Below are 15644 nucleotides of genomic sequence, written 5' to 3' on the forward strand. Positions count from 1 at the left end.
CAGATCCTCTGCAGGCCAGGCCTGATAGTTTCTAACTTCCCCTCCTCTCCACAGGATGGCATGTTTGGGCTGAACTGCAGTGAACGCTGTGACTGTAGCCACTCAGAAGGCTGTGATCCCATCTCTGGCCACTGCTGCTGCCTGGCTGGCTGGACAGGTAACCCCCTTAACACCTCCCCACCAGGTTCTTGGTGTTCTCCCACCACGCGAAATTGCTCACTCTTCCTACTTCACTAGCTTTTCTTCCTGCTCCCAAAAAATGCACCTTTCCCTGTATCCCCTCTGGGCTTAATTCCCTCGTTCCATTCCATTCAGTTCAAGCAAACAAACATTTATTGAACTTTGTCTTATTTAGTGCTGTTTCTCAGAAACACCATACAAACAAGGTCACTGTGAGTCGGAACCAGCACCCAACAACAGCAACAGCATAACGGAAATGGAGCCCTGGTTACACTGTGGGTTCCGTGTTACACTGCTAACCGCAAGGTTGGCAGTTCAAACTCACCAGCTGCTCTGAGAGACAAAGATGAGAAACCCTAGATAGAGTCACTGTAAGTTGGACTTGATAGCAGTGGATTATATATATATATAATGTCAAACAGGAATAGTGTAAGTGGAAAAGCATTTTCTCAGAGCTTAGGAGGCTGGAAGTCTGAATTTAGGTGCTGGCTCTAGGGGGCGGTTTTGCTTTCTCTGTCAGCTCTAGGAGAAGGTCCTAGTTCTAGGTCCTTTGGTATCTATCTTCCCACGACTCTGCTTCCTTCATCCGCTCCTTTGCTATCTCAAAATAGATTGACTCAAGAGCATCCTATGCTAGTACGAATTTACTAGAATAACAAAGAAAACCCATTTCCAAATAGGCTTATTTTGTTGTTGTTGTTGCTATGTGCCGTCGAGTCTGGGTCCAACTCATAGTAACCCTGTAAAGGGTTTCTGAGAAGCAACTCATGGGTTTGAACTGTTAACCTTGTGGTTCACAGTCCGGTGTTGATCCACAGCACAACACCAAAAGTCCAAATGGGATTATAGCTGCAGGTATTTGTTGTTGGTGTAAGCGATCCTGTATAGGCTGGTGAGTTTGTACTGCCAAATGTGCAGTTCAAATTGACCTCGTAGTTGAGTGCTTATCCATCAGCACCACACCAGGATTTCAACCACAGGTATAGGATTTAGGATTTACAGTGCATATTGGGGGTGGGAGTGAGGTGGGTGGGGGAAACACTTGAATCCACAAAGTATCTGTTGTGTGCAGGATCTGTTCTAGGGGCTAGGGACACACCTGTGAAAATCAGACCAAGGCTGGCAGTTGGTCGGTATGTAAATGCTCAATCTGTGTTTGCAGAGGATAGTGGGGGCAGGGCTAATCCCTGGCTTAGAATCCTGTCCCCTTACATCTGTCCTGTCCAGTCTACTCTTAAATACCTGGTGAATCCAACGCTCCTTTCCATCCCCACTGCTGTCACTTGGTGGATACTGCCACCTTGGGGCACCGTCTTTTAGTTCACACAGCCACAGCCTCCTGGTTGGCCTCCAGGCCCAGCTACATCCATTCTGCACATGGTGACCAAAGTGAATTTTCCAAAACTCAGTTGTTCAGTCTCCCTCAAAACCCCTTCATGGGTTCCCATGACACTTTTGTTGCTGTTGTCAAGTGTAGTCACGTTGGTTCTGACCCACAATGACTCTGTATGGGTGAGTTTGAACTGCTGACCTTGAGGCACTCCATGGCATTTATATAAAATCCTCCCTATGGCCCAGGACCCTCCCTACATGATCTGGTCCTGCGCCTGCCTGAGAATCCCCTCCCTGTTGTTCACTAGATATAAGCCACTCAGGCCAACGTTCAGTTCTTCAGAGTCAACTTCTTCCAGATTCTGGGTCTTTGCATGTGTCCTCCCCTCGGCCTGGATTCTTCACCAGATGGATACTTCTCTTCCAGCAGATTTCCCGTTTGAATGGTGCTTCCTCTGGGAAGACTCTCTTTACATTTACAAGTGTACTCCCCATTACACTTCCCCTCCATCCTCTACCAAGACAGCCACGTGCAGAACTCTCTTCTAACGCCCTACACTTTCCTGTTGCAGTACTTAACCACAATTGTCATTGAATTCCGGTTTGAGTATTTGTTTAATATCTGCCTTCCCAAGTTGGCCATCACCCCCACACAGGCAGCTACCCCATCTGTCTTGGGCACTGCCTACCATATGTTGTTGTCAGGTGCCATTGAGTCAGTACAGACCCATAGCAACCTTATGCACAGCAGAACGATCCTGGGCCAACCTCACTACTGTTGCCAACCTCACTACTGGGCCAACCTCACTACTGTTGCCACACTTGAGTCCATCAATGCTGCCACTTGACTAATCCATTTCGTTGGGGGGGGCTCCCTCTTTTTCTCTGACCCTCCACCAACTTAGAGGTGCAGTGCTTATCCTACAGTGTCACACCTATGAATGTAGTAGGAAGTGCCTAATGACTATGTGTGTGAAAGAACCTGCTAGCCAGGAGAAGGCAGACAACAAGGAGAAGGGCCTATGGCTGATTTTAGCAGTGTAGATTCTCAGATAATTCATTCATGCCAGTTTGCTAGTCAACCTCTGTTCTCCACAACCAGAAAGTTGCTAGCAGCCAAGTGCTAGAGACATTGCTTGCTATATAGCATCCCTGACCCATTTCCCCTGTCCTGCTTGTCTCCTGACCCTCAGTGTAGAACAAGGCTCTACCTCGGTCACCAGCACCCTGGGCTCTTAGCTGAAGCCCAATGGAAATTCATTTTAATTTTTTATTGCCTTAATTTCCAGGGAGTTGGTAAGATTTTAATGACATCTAGTGTTTAAAAATTCTGTCTTTGATGGACAACCTTTCAGCAAGACCTCTGCTGTTCTAAAACTAATTTCCCCAAACATGATCCTGAAGTTATTTTAGAGAAGTGATTGATGTCCTGAGGTTTGTCCTAGAGAAAGGAACAAGATTGAGCCTGGGAATTCTACCCACTGACCCTGAGCCCTTGGCACATTGCTCTGGCCTTGCTTCATTGTGGGTTCTGCTTTACCCTAAGGCATATGATGTCGTATCACAACTGTGTGATAAGGAAGGAGCCCAAGTGGTTTAGCGGGTTAAGTATTCGGCAGCCTCAAACCAACAAGCTGCTCCATCAGAGAAAGATAGACAGTCTGTGCCCTGTGTCTGTAAAGATTTAGAGCCTTGGAAACCCAGCGTGGCAGTCAACTCTGTCCTATAAAACCCCCAAAGCAAATCCATGGTCATCAAGTTGATTCTGACTCAAATCCTTATGTAGGGTTTCCGAGACTGTAAATCTTTATGGGAGCAGAAAGCTTCATCTTTCTCTTACAAAGCAGCTGGTGGATTGAAACTGTTGGCCTGGTGGTTACAGCCCAGCTCATAACCCACTGTGCTACCAGGGTTCTTATACTAGACTGGCTATAAGTGAGAATTGACTCAACAGTAATGGAGATACTTGGCCCATTAGTGAACGGCAGAATTCAACAACAGGAACAGTTTCTAGTCTCCACTATCTGCCAAACCTCCTGTGCTGGACCATGATGGTGTCCCTGTCCTTGAGGAGCATCTAGGAAAGTAGGGTTGCAAGTACCAGTGAGTCGTGGTTCTTGGCTTCAAATTGTTGGTAGGAGTGAGAGGACTTACATGCAGGAGACAGGTATGCTGCTGACTGCCAATAGATGCTTGAGTCCCTTGGAAGACAGCCAGGAAGTCTTCCTGGAGGAACAGGGCTCCAAAAGGACCTGAAGGATGTGCTGAGTTCTTGCCAGCCTCGTGCCTATCAATAACATGGAAACTAGGGCTTGGGGACATGGCTAAGCTTCTGGGAGGGAGGATAGGAGCTTCCCCAGCTGGGATGAGTTCTAGAGCTGATGTGGACTGTGCCATGACAATCTTGGGGCATGCAAACAGTTAAGCACTCAGTTACTAACCTAAAAGTTGGTGGTTTGAAACCGCCCAGAGGCATCTCGGGAGAAAGACCTAATGATCTGCTTCTAAAAGGTCACAGCCATGAAAACCCTTGTTTTTGTTGGCACAGCTTTGCCATGACCTTGGAATTGACTTGACTGGTGTTTTCATTGTGCCAGTTCTTCCTTCAAGACCTTTGGCAGATGGCCAAGCAAGCTTGGTCTTTTCTCTAAACAGACCTCATGCCAACCCAGGCCCACCACCATGGTCAGGGAAGGGATGGAACTTGGGTGGCTTCCAGCACATTCTGACTCTGTAAATCATGTTGTTTTAAAGCAATTTCATTAGCTCCAAAGCTCAGGACATAACAACATCAGTAAAATAATAGCTCAGACAGGTAGAACTACATACAGTGAAATCCTGGTGTCTGATCAACTTTCAAGTGAGCTTTACAGAAAACCCTCCTGTAAATTTCCATGCTTCAGATATATCGCTGGGAAGGACCAGTCACTGGAGAAGGATACCATGTTTAGTAAGGTGGAGGGTCAGAGAAAATAAAGGAAGACCCCAGCAAGATGGATTGGCAAAGTGGCAGCATCAATGGGCTCAAGCGTGACATTGCAAGGTTGGCCCAGGACTGGGAGGTGTTTCGTTCTGTTGTGTATAGGGTCACTAGAGTCGGTACCGACTCGCTGGCACTTAACAACAACAGCAACTTTACATGCATCCCCACGATCCCCGCTTAGTTTCTTCCCCTCCTTCTGTCTCTTGTCTTTGTTCCCTCTTTTTCTTACCTCCTTTGCTTTCTTCGTTCCATCTTCTTTCCCTCTCCTCACTCCCACCTCCAGGTCTGGTGGAGAATCACAATTTATGGACCCTTAGCCTAACTTAATCTCCCAGTATTTTCCTTCTTTAGTCACTGTAGTGGTCCTCCTCCCAGGGCCAGGCTAGTCCCATCTGTTCCCTTTTAAACCAGGGGCATTCCAATCCAGCACAAGTGCCACACAAGGGAAAACCCTTGACCGTTTGTCTCACTGAGTCCAAATGTCTTGAGTTCCAGGCAGCTCTAAGGGCATAGAAGAACCTTAGATATTAGCCCCACTCATGCAGAACCAGACCCAGGTTATAAAACTTGCAGAACTCTAGAGCTGTGCAGTTAACCTGCCATTGGAGCAGAAAGCCTTCCACCTGGGGTTCTCAGTCTCCAAGGAGACCCACTTTTGGATATGAAAACATTTTGACAGTCATATTCATGGCCAGAGTTGTATTCTTTCACCATACTTATTCAATGTGCATGCTGAGCACATAATCTGAGAAGCTGGATTATAGGAAGAAAAATGTGGCCTCAGAATTAGAGGAAGACTCATTAACAACCTGCGATATGCAGATGATACAACCTTGCTTGCTGTTGTAAACCTGTTGTTATGTGCCATGGAGTTGGTTCTGACTCATATCGACCCTGTACAGGGTTCCGAGGCTGTAAATCTTTACAGGAGCAGATAGCCTTATCTTTCTCCTGCGGAATAGCTGGTAGTTTCGAACTGCTGACCCTGAGGTTCACAGCCCAATTCATAACCACTACACTACCAGAGAGGACTTAAAATACATACTGATGAAGATCAGAGACCACAGCCTTCAGTATAGATTGCATCTCAATGTTAAAAAAAAAAAACAACAAAACCTCACCACTGGACCAATTAACAACATCCATATAAACGGAGAAAAGATTGAAATTGTCAAAGACTTCATTTTGCTTGGCTCAGCGTCCACACTCATGGAAGCAGCAGTCAAGAAATCAGACAATGTATTGCATTAGGCAAATCTGGTGCACAAGATCTCTTTAAAGTGTTGAAAAGCAAAGATGTCAGTTTGAGGACTAAGGTATGCCTGACCCAAGGTATTTTCAATGACCTTATTTATATACATGCAAAAGTTGGACAGTCACTACAGAAGACTGTAGAATAATTGGTGCATTTGAGTTATAGTGTTGGAGAAGAATGTTGAAAATACCATGCACTGCCAAAAGAACACACAGATCTGTGTTGGAAGAAGTTCAGCCAGAGTGCTCCTTGGAAGCCAGGATGACCAGACTTCATCTTTCATACTTTGGACATATTGTCAGGAGGGACCAGTCCCTGGAGAAGGATTTCATGTTTGGTAAAGTGGAGAGTCGGAGAAAAAGAGGGAGACCCCCAATGAGATGGATTGGCACAGTAGCAGCAGCAGTGGGCTCAGGTGTAGCAACAATGGTGAGACAGTGTTTCATTCTGTTGTGCATAGAGTCGCTGTGAGTTGGTGTCGACTCGATGGCACCTAACAACAGTAACATTCATGACTGTAGCTGTACTTACGGACTCAGAAATAAGACAGTCAAAATAAGTGGGAACCTCACCCATTCTGGTCAGCCACACCAGAGCTCCTGGAGAGCATAAACCAGTGGGGGTCATGAAGCTGGGAGGTCTGAGAACTGTGCTAATAGGCTCTGTGCTCGTCAACAGCCATCGATGGGGGAAAGTGCAATAACCAAGCACCACCGTGGGGTCCTGGTGTGGCGCTGTGGGTTAATGCGCCAGACTGCAAAGCCATTTGAACTGCAAGGTCGGTGGTTCAAGCTCACCAGTCGCTCCTCGGAAACCCTGTATAGGGTAGCTCTGGGTCGGATCCAACTTAACAACACCACCAACACCATGAATTCAGGGATGCTTTTACCTGCCTAAGGAACCCTGGTGGCCCCATGGGTTAAGTGTTGGGCTGCTGAATCAAAAGTTGGTGGTTCAAACCCACCATCTGGTTCACAGGAGAAAGATGAGGATTTCTGCTCCCATTAAAGACTTAGATCAGACTTTCTGATCTCATAAAGACCTAGATCATCTATATAAGGTGGCTGTTGGTCGGAATCTGGTCAATGGTGGTTGTTGTTGTTGTTGTTGTTAAGTGCCATCGAGTCGGGTCCGACCCATAGCGACCCTGTACAGGGTTTCCGAGGGTGTAAATCTTTACGGGAGTAGAAAGCAATGGTGGTAGGTGGGTTTATATGCATTTTATTAATTTCATGTAGTTGTTGTAGAAAGAAGTTCTGGTATGGCACTGTAGAATAAGCACTGGACTGCTTACCACATGATCAGTAGTTCAAACCCACCAATGACTCCTGAGAGACCCTGTACAGGGTCGATATATGAGTCAGAACTAACTTAACAGCACGTAACAACAGCAATGGTTGTAGAAAAGAGCAGTGGGCTGGTATGATCTGTGGAACTTGGTCTGTCTACACCCAATGCTTGATGCCCAGGTAGGATTGGAGGCCCTTCCTCAGACAGCGAGGCTCCCAGGGACCTGCAGTCCTGGGGTTCTCAGCAACTATAGGCAAAATAAGTCCTTGGGACACAATTGGAGAATGCACCCAGAATGCTGCGGGGCCTGCCCCTCCCCAGAGCCCCTTCCAGGCGGCTTATCCAGAGCTTACTACTTGTGAATCTGAACCTGAAACTCTGCCGGAAGAGATCTCCATCCAGGGCTGAGATGTGGCTGTCTGGTTCCCACTGGGAAAGGATCCTAGGGAGATCCCCCCTTTCCACCTGGAGGCCTCATTTCCTGGGGAATGGCATTTGAAGTCCCCACCCTGCTGCAAATTTGAGATGTCCCAGAGTGCTGATGGAATTAGATGAGCAAACCCCCACCACCCCACCCCACCTCCATCCCCCCCTCCACCTTTCTCTAGCTGCTCTGCCCTCCTGTTCCTTCCCTGCTGACCCAGGCGGGCTTGTAGGAATCTAGCTTGCCTCTAAATTGGTCCCACTGCTCCCCTTTTGCAAGTTGGGCTGACTCTGTTCACTGGGTCTGAGGGTCAATTTCTGTCCTTATAACAAGACTTTCTGAGCTATTGCAGCCCCTCTCTGAGTTTCTGATATTCTCCTTCCAAAGCTCAGCTGGTCTCCTGGGCCCACCCTTTCCATTCACCTAATGTCAGACAGGAAGCCCCTCTGCCTGGGAGGAGCTGGGGTCTCCAGCCTTTTTCAATTCCTACTTAGCCTTTGGGCTGAAGTCATCCTGATGTATATTTTCTTTACCTCACCTCAAAAAGACCATGCTTGTTTTGATTCCTCTTATAGAGAAATCCCACCAGTTCCCCAATAGGCCTCCTGATCAAATCAAGGATCATTAAATCAATTTGTTTGGTGTGGTGCTGAGGGTTAATGCACTGCACTGCAAGGTTGGTTTGAACTGAAAGCTCACCAGCCGCTCCTTGGAAACCTTATACAGGGTGGCTATGGGTCAGAACCTATTGATGGCACCTAATAACAACATTAAAAGGAAAGAAATAGAATACATCACAAAGTTTGGAAAACACCAGAGTACATCACACATAGTGTGATGGCAAAAGTCATTTTGCAAAGCATTGGTTTCATCTACACATATGTGTGCACATATGATATGAAATTCATATTGCACTGAAGGCTGTGGTCGAGACCATCTGAAATCCACTGAGGTGGGAGACCCCACCTCACTCTTTTGTTATTGTTTAGTGCCATTGAGTTGGTTTACTGTCTACATACACGTTAAACCTGTACAGGGTTTCTGAGGAGCAGCTGGTGGGTTTGAACTGCTAACCTTGTGGTTTGCAGGCCAGTGCTGATCCTACAGTGCCACACCTCACTAGGTCCCTCCCTGCCCCACTCTGGTTGGCTGGGACCCAGTGAGGACCTGTGACTCATTGGCTATATCAAAGGTGGATCTAGTTCACTCCTGGCCCACAAAGCTCCCCCATGAGGACGCACACTTGGCCCATAATTGGCTTCTCCCAGCTAAGATACTAAGGATGAAGGGAGCCCTTCATGCTTTGGTCTTTCCTTATCCCCACAACTGTGTCTCTTGCTGTACCCCACTTTGCACTTTATGGTTCAACCATAAAGGTTAACTTGTATAAAATGTCTTACAAGGCATGATTCTCTCTCCTGTCTTCTGCCTTTGCACGTACGTATGATTTCCTTGATTTGATCAATTCCTCCTTGTCCCTTGGTACTCGGTTTGCACATCATCTCTTCCTGAAAGCCCTCCCTGACCTGCCACATTCCTCCACATTCCCAGCTGCCCTGCATTTGCTTCTGCCTCGTCAGACTTCATTGGGACCCTTCTCATTAGCCTTCCTGCCTCCCTCTCCTGTCAGCCTACTGACCTAAGTCTACCTCTGGTCCCCAGGCATCCGCTGCGACAGTACATGCCCACCTGGCCACTGGGGTCCCAACTGCTCCATGTCCTGCAGCTGTGAGAATGGCGGCTCCTGTTCCCCAGAGGATGGGAGCTGTGAATGTGCTCCTGGCTTTCGGGGACCCTTATGCCAGAGAAGTAAGACTGCCCCCCACCACCATCCTGCAGACTTTAGACGGTGCATCCTCTCCATGCCTCCCTAATTGAAAACAGTCCTGCTCATGCATGAGAGCACACGAGGAAGACTGGACCCTCTGGGTCAGCCCCAGTTCTCCCTTCACTCTGGTCTCCTCTCATCCCCTCCCTGGGGTTCTGTCCCCAAATCCAAGGGAACTAGGCCACAGCTCCACTCTAGAATGGCTGCTTCCCTTCATTCCCATGTGGATCCCAGCCTGGTTGGGGGCCCTTGTGCCACTGACCATGTCTCTCCATTACCCCTAGTTTGCCCCCCTGGGTTCTATGGTCACGACTGCACCCAGCCATGTCCCCTGTGTGTGCATAGCAGTGGACCCTGCCATCACATCAGCGGTGTCTGTGAGTGTCTCCCCGGATTCTCGGGAGCCCTCTGCAACCAAGGTACGACTCCAGGGGAGGGTGCTAGGAGGGAAGAGAGGGCTGCTGGGAGGGAGGGGCTTTGGGATTTCCACATTGTGGAGAAGCTCTTGGCCTCTTCAGGGCTTACATCTACCTTTCAGAGAACTGGACCCCCGTGGGGTGATACCAAAGGTATTACATAGTTGAAGAAACAGACTGAGGGACATGAAGGGGCTGGCCCATGGTCTCACAGCTAGCAAGTGGTGGAGCTGAGAAACAACTTCTACTCCGGAGCCCATGCTAAATGGGTGGAAAATGAGGGACACATAGGATAGATACACATAAGAAGTGGTTACAAGTGGTTTGTGTCCGGAGCCAAGTAGTGAAGATGGAAGACACTCTGGGAGTCCAGAGGAATGAGTTCTGATTTGGGCTGGAGGAGGTGGTTGTTGTTGTTGTTACGTGCTGTGGAGTCGGTTCTGACTCAAAGCGACCCTGAACAGGGTTTCCAAGGCTATTTATCTTCACGGGAGCAGAATGCCTCATCTTTCTCCCGCGGAGCAGCTGGTAGTTTCGAACTGCTGACCTTGCGGTTCGCAGCCCGATTCATAACCACTACGCTACCAGAGCTGGAGGTAGCTGCTGTCATCTGCCCTGGAACTTGGGCAGTCATCACTAACCCCTCACAGTCTCCGAATCCTCCTCAACACCAACTGCAGGCACAGCTCCCACTCAGCAGGATTGGTAGACATCAAGCTGATTTGCTTTTGGTGTGCTGCTGATTGGCCCCAGGTGTCGATTCCCAGGTGTAAATGTTGCCATCCTGGCTGGTCCCAAGTTACCAGGGATTTGTTGTTTTTATTCAGTGCCGTCAAGTTAGTTCCAACTCATAGCGAACCCTGTATATAGTTTCTGAGGAATAGTTGATGGGTTTGAACTGCCAACCTTGTGGTTCACAGACCAATGCTAATATTATAGCACCACACCAGGAACCCAAAATATGTTTGCTGGAGCAGAAACCCTCATCTTTTTCCCAAGGAGCAGCTCAAACTGTGGACTTTGTGCTTCAGTCCAGTGCTTATCCTATGGAGCCACTGTGCTCCCTTGGAATGTCTTTGTTGTTGTTAAGTGCTGTCAAGCCATTTCTTACCCATAGCAGCCCAGTATGTATAGGGTTTCAGCCACCACATTGTTGTTGTTGTTGTTAAGTGCCGTGGAGTCGGTTCTGACCCATAGCGACCCTGCACAGGGTTTCCGAGGCTGTAAATCTTTACGGGAGCAGAACGCCTCCTCTTTCTCCCGCGGAACCGCAGGTAGTTTCGAACTGCTGACCTTGCGGTTCACAGCCCGATTCGTAACCACTACGCTACCAGAGCTCCTAGCCACCACATTAGGGGTGAGTTAATGAAATGTTTGACCAAGTAGAGCAGGCTAATTTTTAAGTTAATAATTTATACAATCCGTGAATGATATTATAAATTTTGGCAGAAAAAAGGTTCCCCACACCTGGGTTAGAGCTAAAAGCAGAGTCCCCATGTGGTGCAAATGGCTAATGGGCTCAGCTGCTAACCTATATGATGGTGGTGGGTGTCCATCCAGAGGTACCTCAGAAGAAAAGTTTGGCAATCTATTACCAAAAAATCAGCCATTGAAAACACTATTGGAGCACAGTTCTACTCTGACACACATGAGGTCACCAAGAGTCAGAGTCTAAGGTAACTGGTACATCTAGAGAAAGTAAAAAGCAACTTCAAGGTCATTTATACAAGAATCTCATCTGGCCTCTGCTCAAATACTTCCTGGGGCTGAGAGTGCAGTACCTCCCAAGGGAACCCATTCTGTTAATGAATAATCACCCCTGAGCTGGGCTATTTTTCTCTACCCATGGGCTGTTAATATGTATGAGTGGAAAGTTTACTCTGTGATGCTTTGAGGTCAGGAGAAGTTTGGGCCCCAGGGAAACATATGTGACAGTTTCATTTGCTTGCAGTCCTCCTAGGACAGTTTAATCATAACCCGACACATCGAGGTTTACTTATTAAACATCGGAGACCCAGCCATCGATATAGATAGGCTGAGTCTAAATTAGGACCTAAGAAGCCGGAGGAGTAACTCTCAGATCCTGTGATGTCTGATTTATCGCCCGCTGGCCTAATGAGTATTTTCCACATATAGATCTAATAGAGTTTGCTATTAATGGCAACTGCCCTGGTTAAGTCTCAAACCTTGTAAAAAATTGAACTGACACTTTCTAATGACTGGCTTTCTGGCGAGTTACAAATTACAGACACTGCTTATGCATAATCATTAAACATAGATTCAATATAACCAGATGTTTTCTTTTTACCAACCCCCCTTTCTCTTCACCACCCCTCTTTTTTGCCTCACTCTTGATTCAGCTAAGAAGTCGACCAATTAATGTACTCGACTGATCACATTAGCAGCTCTGTGGTGAATTTGTCTGCCTTGTGTATGAGACTTCAAACATAAGACTGTCTTGTTAGCTAAGCTTGGGGTTGGCTTTGGGGATAGGGGTACGCGGAGTAAGCCTGGATCCTCAGAGGGCCAGGACAGGGGCGTGGGTTCTGAAATCAAGCACCTCGCTAGAACCGGAGGAGGGGAAGGTGGGGCCAGTTATCTTTCAGGAGGCTGAAAGTGGTAGGAGCCCAGGCTGCAAGCAGGTGAGACCCATATCAGTCTCTGGTAGTTAGCATGCCTAGGAAGGAGCTCAAATTTTTGCCAAGGGAAACTCAGGGTGGCCAGCTTGCCCATAGCTACAAGGGGCTTCAAAAAGTTTGTGGAAAAAATGGAATTGAAAGATAATGGACTTTTTCCACAAACTTTTTGAAGCCCCTTCATATTACCTGTGGTCTGAGGCCAGTGGCTGAGGTTATCAGTCTCATTTCAAAGATGAGGAAACAGAGACTGAGAGGGGTGAGTGGTTCATTCCAAGGGACTTGACTGGTAAATGATAGAGCTTCCTAACTCTGGGACCTTGGGCAAGTTACTGAACCTCTGAGTGTCTTAGGGGCTAGTAACAGAGCTAATGACAGGTGGTCATAATGAGAAGATGGCAAGGGTAAGTGAAGCGGTACTTACTGGTGAAGAGTGTTGTTAGAGCAGTGCTTGGTACAGTTAAGTGTCACGTAAGTGTTTGTTGAATACATAAGCCAGGACCCAAACGGAAGGCTCTGAACTTCAGGGCCTGGCACACCATGCTGTCATTCCTATTCGTCCCAGCCATTGAGCATGCACAGGAATCTGAGAGTGCTCACACTCTGGCTGGATTGGGTTGATGGTATGAGGAAGTGCAGAGTAAAGGACTGGGCACCAGCTCAAGGTTTGAAAGACCTAGACAGTTCGATTCTTTTCAAGAATCAGCACCTTCCCATGAATCTCTGTGTGGTTCCACCAACCGAGTGAGGTCCTCAGAGATTCTAGGAGTTTGCCTAGATCACAGGAATGCAAGGCAGCCTTTCGGAGGCATGCAGGGCTGACTAGAACTGGGCTTTGAGGGGAGTATGTTGTACTCAGAAAAGCTCAAAGAGATGGGGTCACTTTGGAAGGTTCACTGCCCGAGGCCTTGTTTTGTCTCTTGGGTATATTACCTGAGTGTGTGTGGTGTATGTCAGGCACAGTGCTGGGCACTCAGACATGTGGCTTTGACCTCTGATGAAAGATGGCTGCCTAAGCTTCAGCCATCATACCCACATTTCAGCCAGTGAGGAAAAAAGGACAAATAAGGACATACATTTCTATTTATCATTGACCGGAATGTAGTCATATGGCCAGCCATATCCAGATGTGCAGGAGCCCGAGAAATGAAATGTTTATCCCAGGTGGCCATACTCAGCTAAAAATCAAGAGTTTATGTCTAAGGAAGGGGAGAATTGCTATTGAGAGACAAAGTGAGTTTACTACAAAAGGATCATGGGGGAAGTGACTTTTCAAGATAAGTCTTGTAGATTGGGTAGGATTTCCACAGCAAAGCATGATGGGAGTTCTAGAAGTGACATCAGAAAGGGGGAAAGGCATGGGGTGTATTTATAATATGGAGAGCTGGGGGAGAGGGGTTGTGGATGAAAAACTAGGTGGGGGGGGGTGTTAAGCACTGGTCTCGAGGACCCAGATGTTATTCTGGGACACTGGGGAGCCTCTGAGGTGGTTTGAGCCGTGCATGGGAATGCCACGAGGAGAGCTGTATTTGAAGCTCAAATTGTCAGAAACAGATGGAAGTTGAATTGCAAGGGAAGTGAGAGGTAGATGTTCAACACTCAGACCTAGTCCTAAAGAGGGGGCCCTGGGGGCACAGTGGTCACATGCTTGGTTGGCTAATCTAAAGGTTGGTAGTTCGAACTCACCAGTTGCTCCCCAGGGGAAAAGACCTAGCAGTCTGCTCAGGCAAAGGTCACAACATAGAAAACTATGGGGCAGCTCTGCTCTGTCCTAGAGGGTAGCCATGAGCTGGAATCAACTCGAAGGTACACAGTAGTCCTAAAGGAGCTCAGTACTCAGTAACCAGACGTTGGCCTAAAGGAGCTCACAGCTTAAGTGAGGAACCAAGGAATGACTCTTTCAGGAGGGGCTACAGCCAGAATCCTAATAGTGACTCTGGGAATTCCATAGTGGGCAGGGCCTCGTGTACCCTGGTGGGCTTTCCTGAGGAACAGGCACTATTTGGAAAGATGTGGCCAGGGACAGATATTCAGTGTGGGACCGCCACCATTTAACTGCAGATGTGCCACGCTGCATTTGCCCGTACCCTTCCAGCTGCAAACAACCTTCCAGCTTGTATAGAATCAGTGATGCTGACAAAGGTGTAGGGATGGAAGGCAGAGAGGCTGCAGAGCGGTACAGGAAGCATTGGACTGGATCCAGAGATGGGATTCCTAGCCTCACCACTTCTTATCTGTGAGACCTAAATCAAGTAAATGGCTCTATGGGCCTCAGTTTGTTCCTCTGTCAAAGGGGACCATAACAGAGCCTCCTGAAAAGTGTGGGCACAAGAGGGACAACGGAGAGAGGTGATGGGGGTGCTGAGGTGGGCAATCCCTACCCAGATCATTGGCCCCAAGGGTGGTCATGGCTGTGGCCTGAGCACTTTTGGGGTGCAGTAGTGGGTGAGGATACAGGGAATACAAGGGGGAGGGAGGTACCAGGCTGCCCTGTGCCCACAGTGTGTGCTGGAGGGCACTTTGGGCAGGACTGTGCCCAGCTCTGCTCCTGTGCCAACAACGGGACCTGCAGCCCCATCGATGGCTCCTGTCAGTGTCTCCCTGGATGGATCGGCAAAGACTGCTCCCAGAGTAAGCCGATGCCCACTGAGCATGCCCCTTCCTTGTGCAGAACACTGTGCTCCTAGTGCCTCCAAGTCCCAGGACTGGGCCTCTGGAGATGACAGTGCCTGCCTGAATCCCACTTAGCTCTTTGGTTAATATGATTATTAAGATTGATCATGAGCATTATTAACTGCAGGTATTAAAGGTAGTGACAGTGTTGATTGTATCATTAATGTTATGAATAATGTTATGAATACTGAGAATTAATCCTCCATTAGCACCCGCCAAAGAGTAATCCCTCAGTGTGGATGGGGAAGAGAGAAAGGGAGCAGATTGACAGGCTGGATTTGGGGTAGGGAGGGAGGGAGGCCGGGGCATCCACCTGAGGAGGGGAGAGGGTGCCTCTGGGTGGCCCATGTGAATGACGGCTAGGAATCATAGGCCTAGACAGGGTATTGTAGGGGCTGTTTAGGTAAGCTGTACCCCTCTCTCAGGGACCCCCTATCTGAGGAAAGGGACACAGTTTCTGCCCTGCGGAGCTCCTTGTCTGATAGGTGAGATCTAACAGTACCCCTAGGGTGCCCATTAGCTGGCTGGCCTGAGGAACCTCCATTCTGATGGGGGAGACACATGTGCCACCTACAGGGAGCTCAGCAGCTGAAAGGATACGCCCTGCATTGGGAAAGCCCCCAGCCT

At 48.2% G+C, this 15644-nt stretch overlaps 1 protein-coding gene across 1 annotated transcript in view; it reads left to right on the forward strand.

Annotated features, from left to right (window-relative positions):
* MEGF11 (multiple EGF-like-domains 11) overlaps window positions 1-15644 on the forward strand; it is a 331130-nt gene that overhangs the window by 296381 nt on the left and 19105 nt on the right. Inside the window, exons 12-15 of the mRNA XM_006831516.1 lie at window positions 55-157; window positions 9127-9273; window positions 9577-9711; window positions 14847-14975. Coding sequence (XP_006831579.1) covers window positions 55-157; window positions 9127-9273; window positions 9577-9711; window positions 14847-14975 — 514 coding nt within the window. The remainder of the gene's footprint in view (window positions 1-54; window positions 158-9126; window positions 9274-9576; window positions 9712-14846; window positions 14976-15644) is intronic.

The sequence above is a fragment of the Chrysochloris asiatica genome, unplaced genomic scaffold (genome assembly GCF_000296735.1).
Source record: "Chrysochloris asiatica unplaced genomic scaffold, ChrAsi1.0 scaffold00004, whole genome shotgun sequence".
Lineage (NCBI taxonomy): Eukaryota > Metazoa > Chordata > Mammalia > Afrosoricida > Chrysochloridae > Chrysochloris > Chrysochloris asiatica.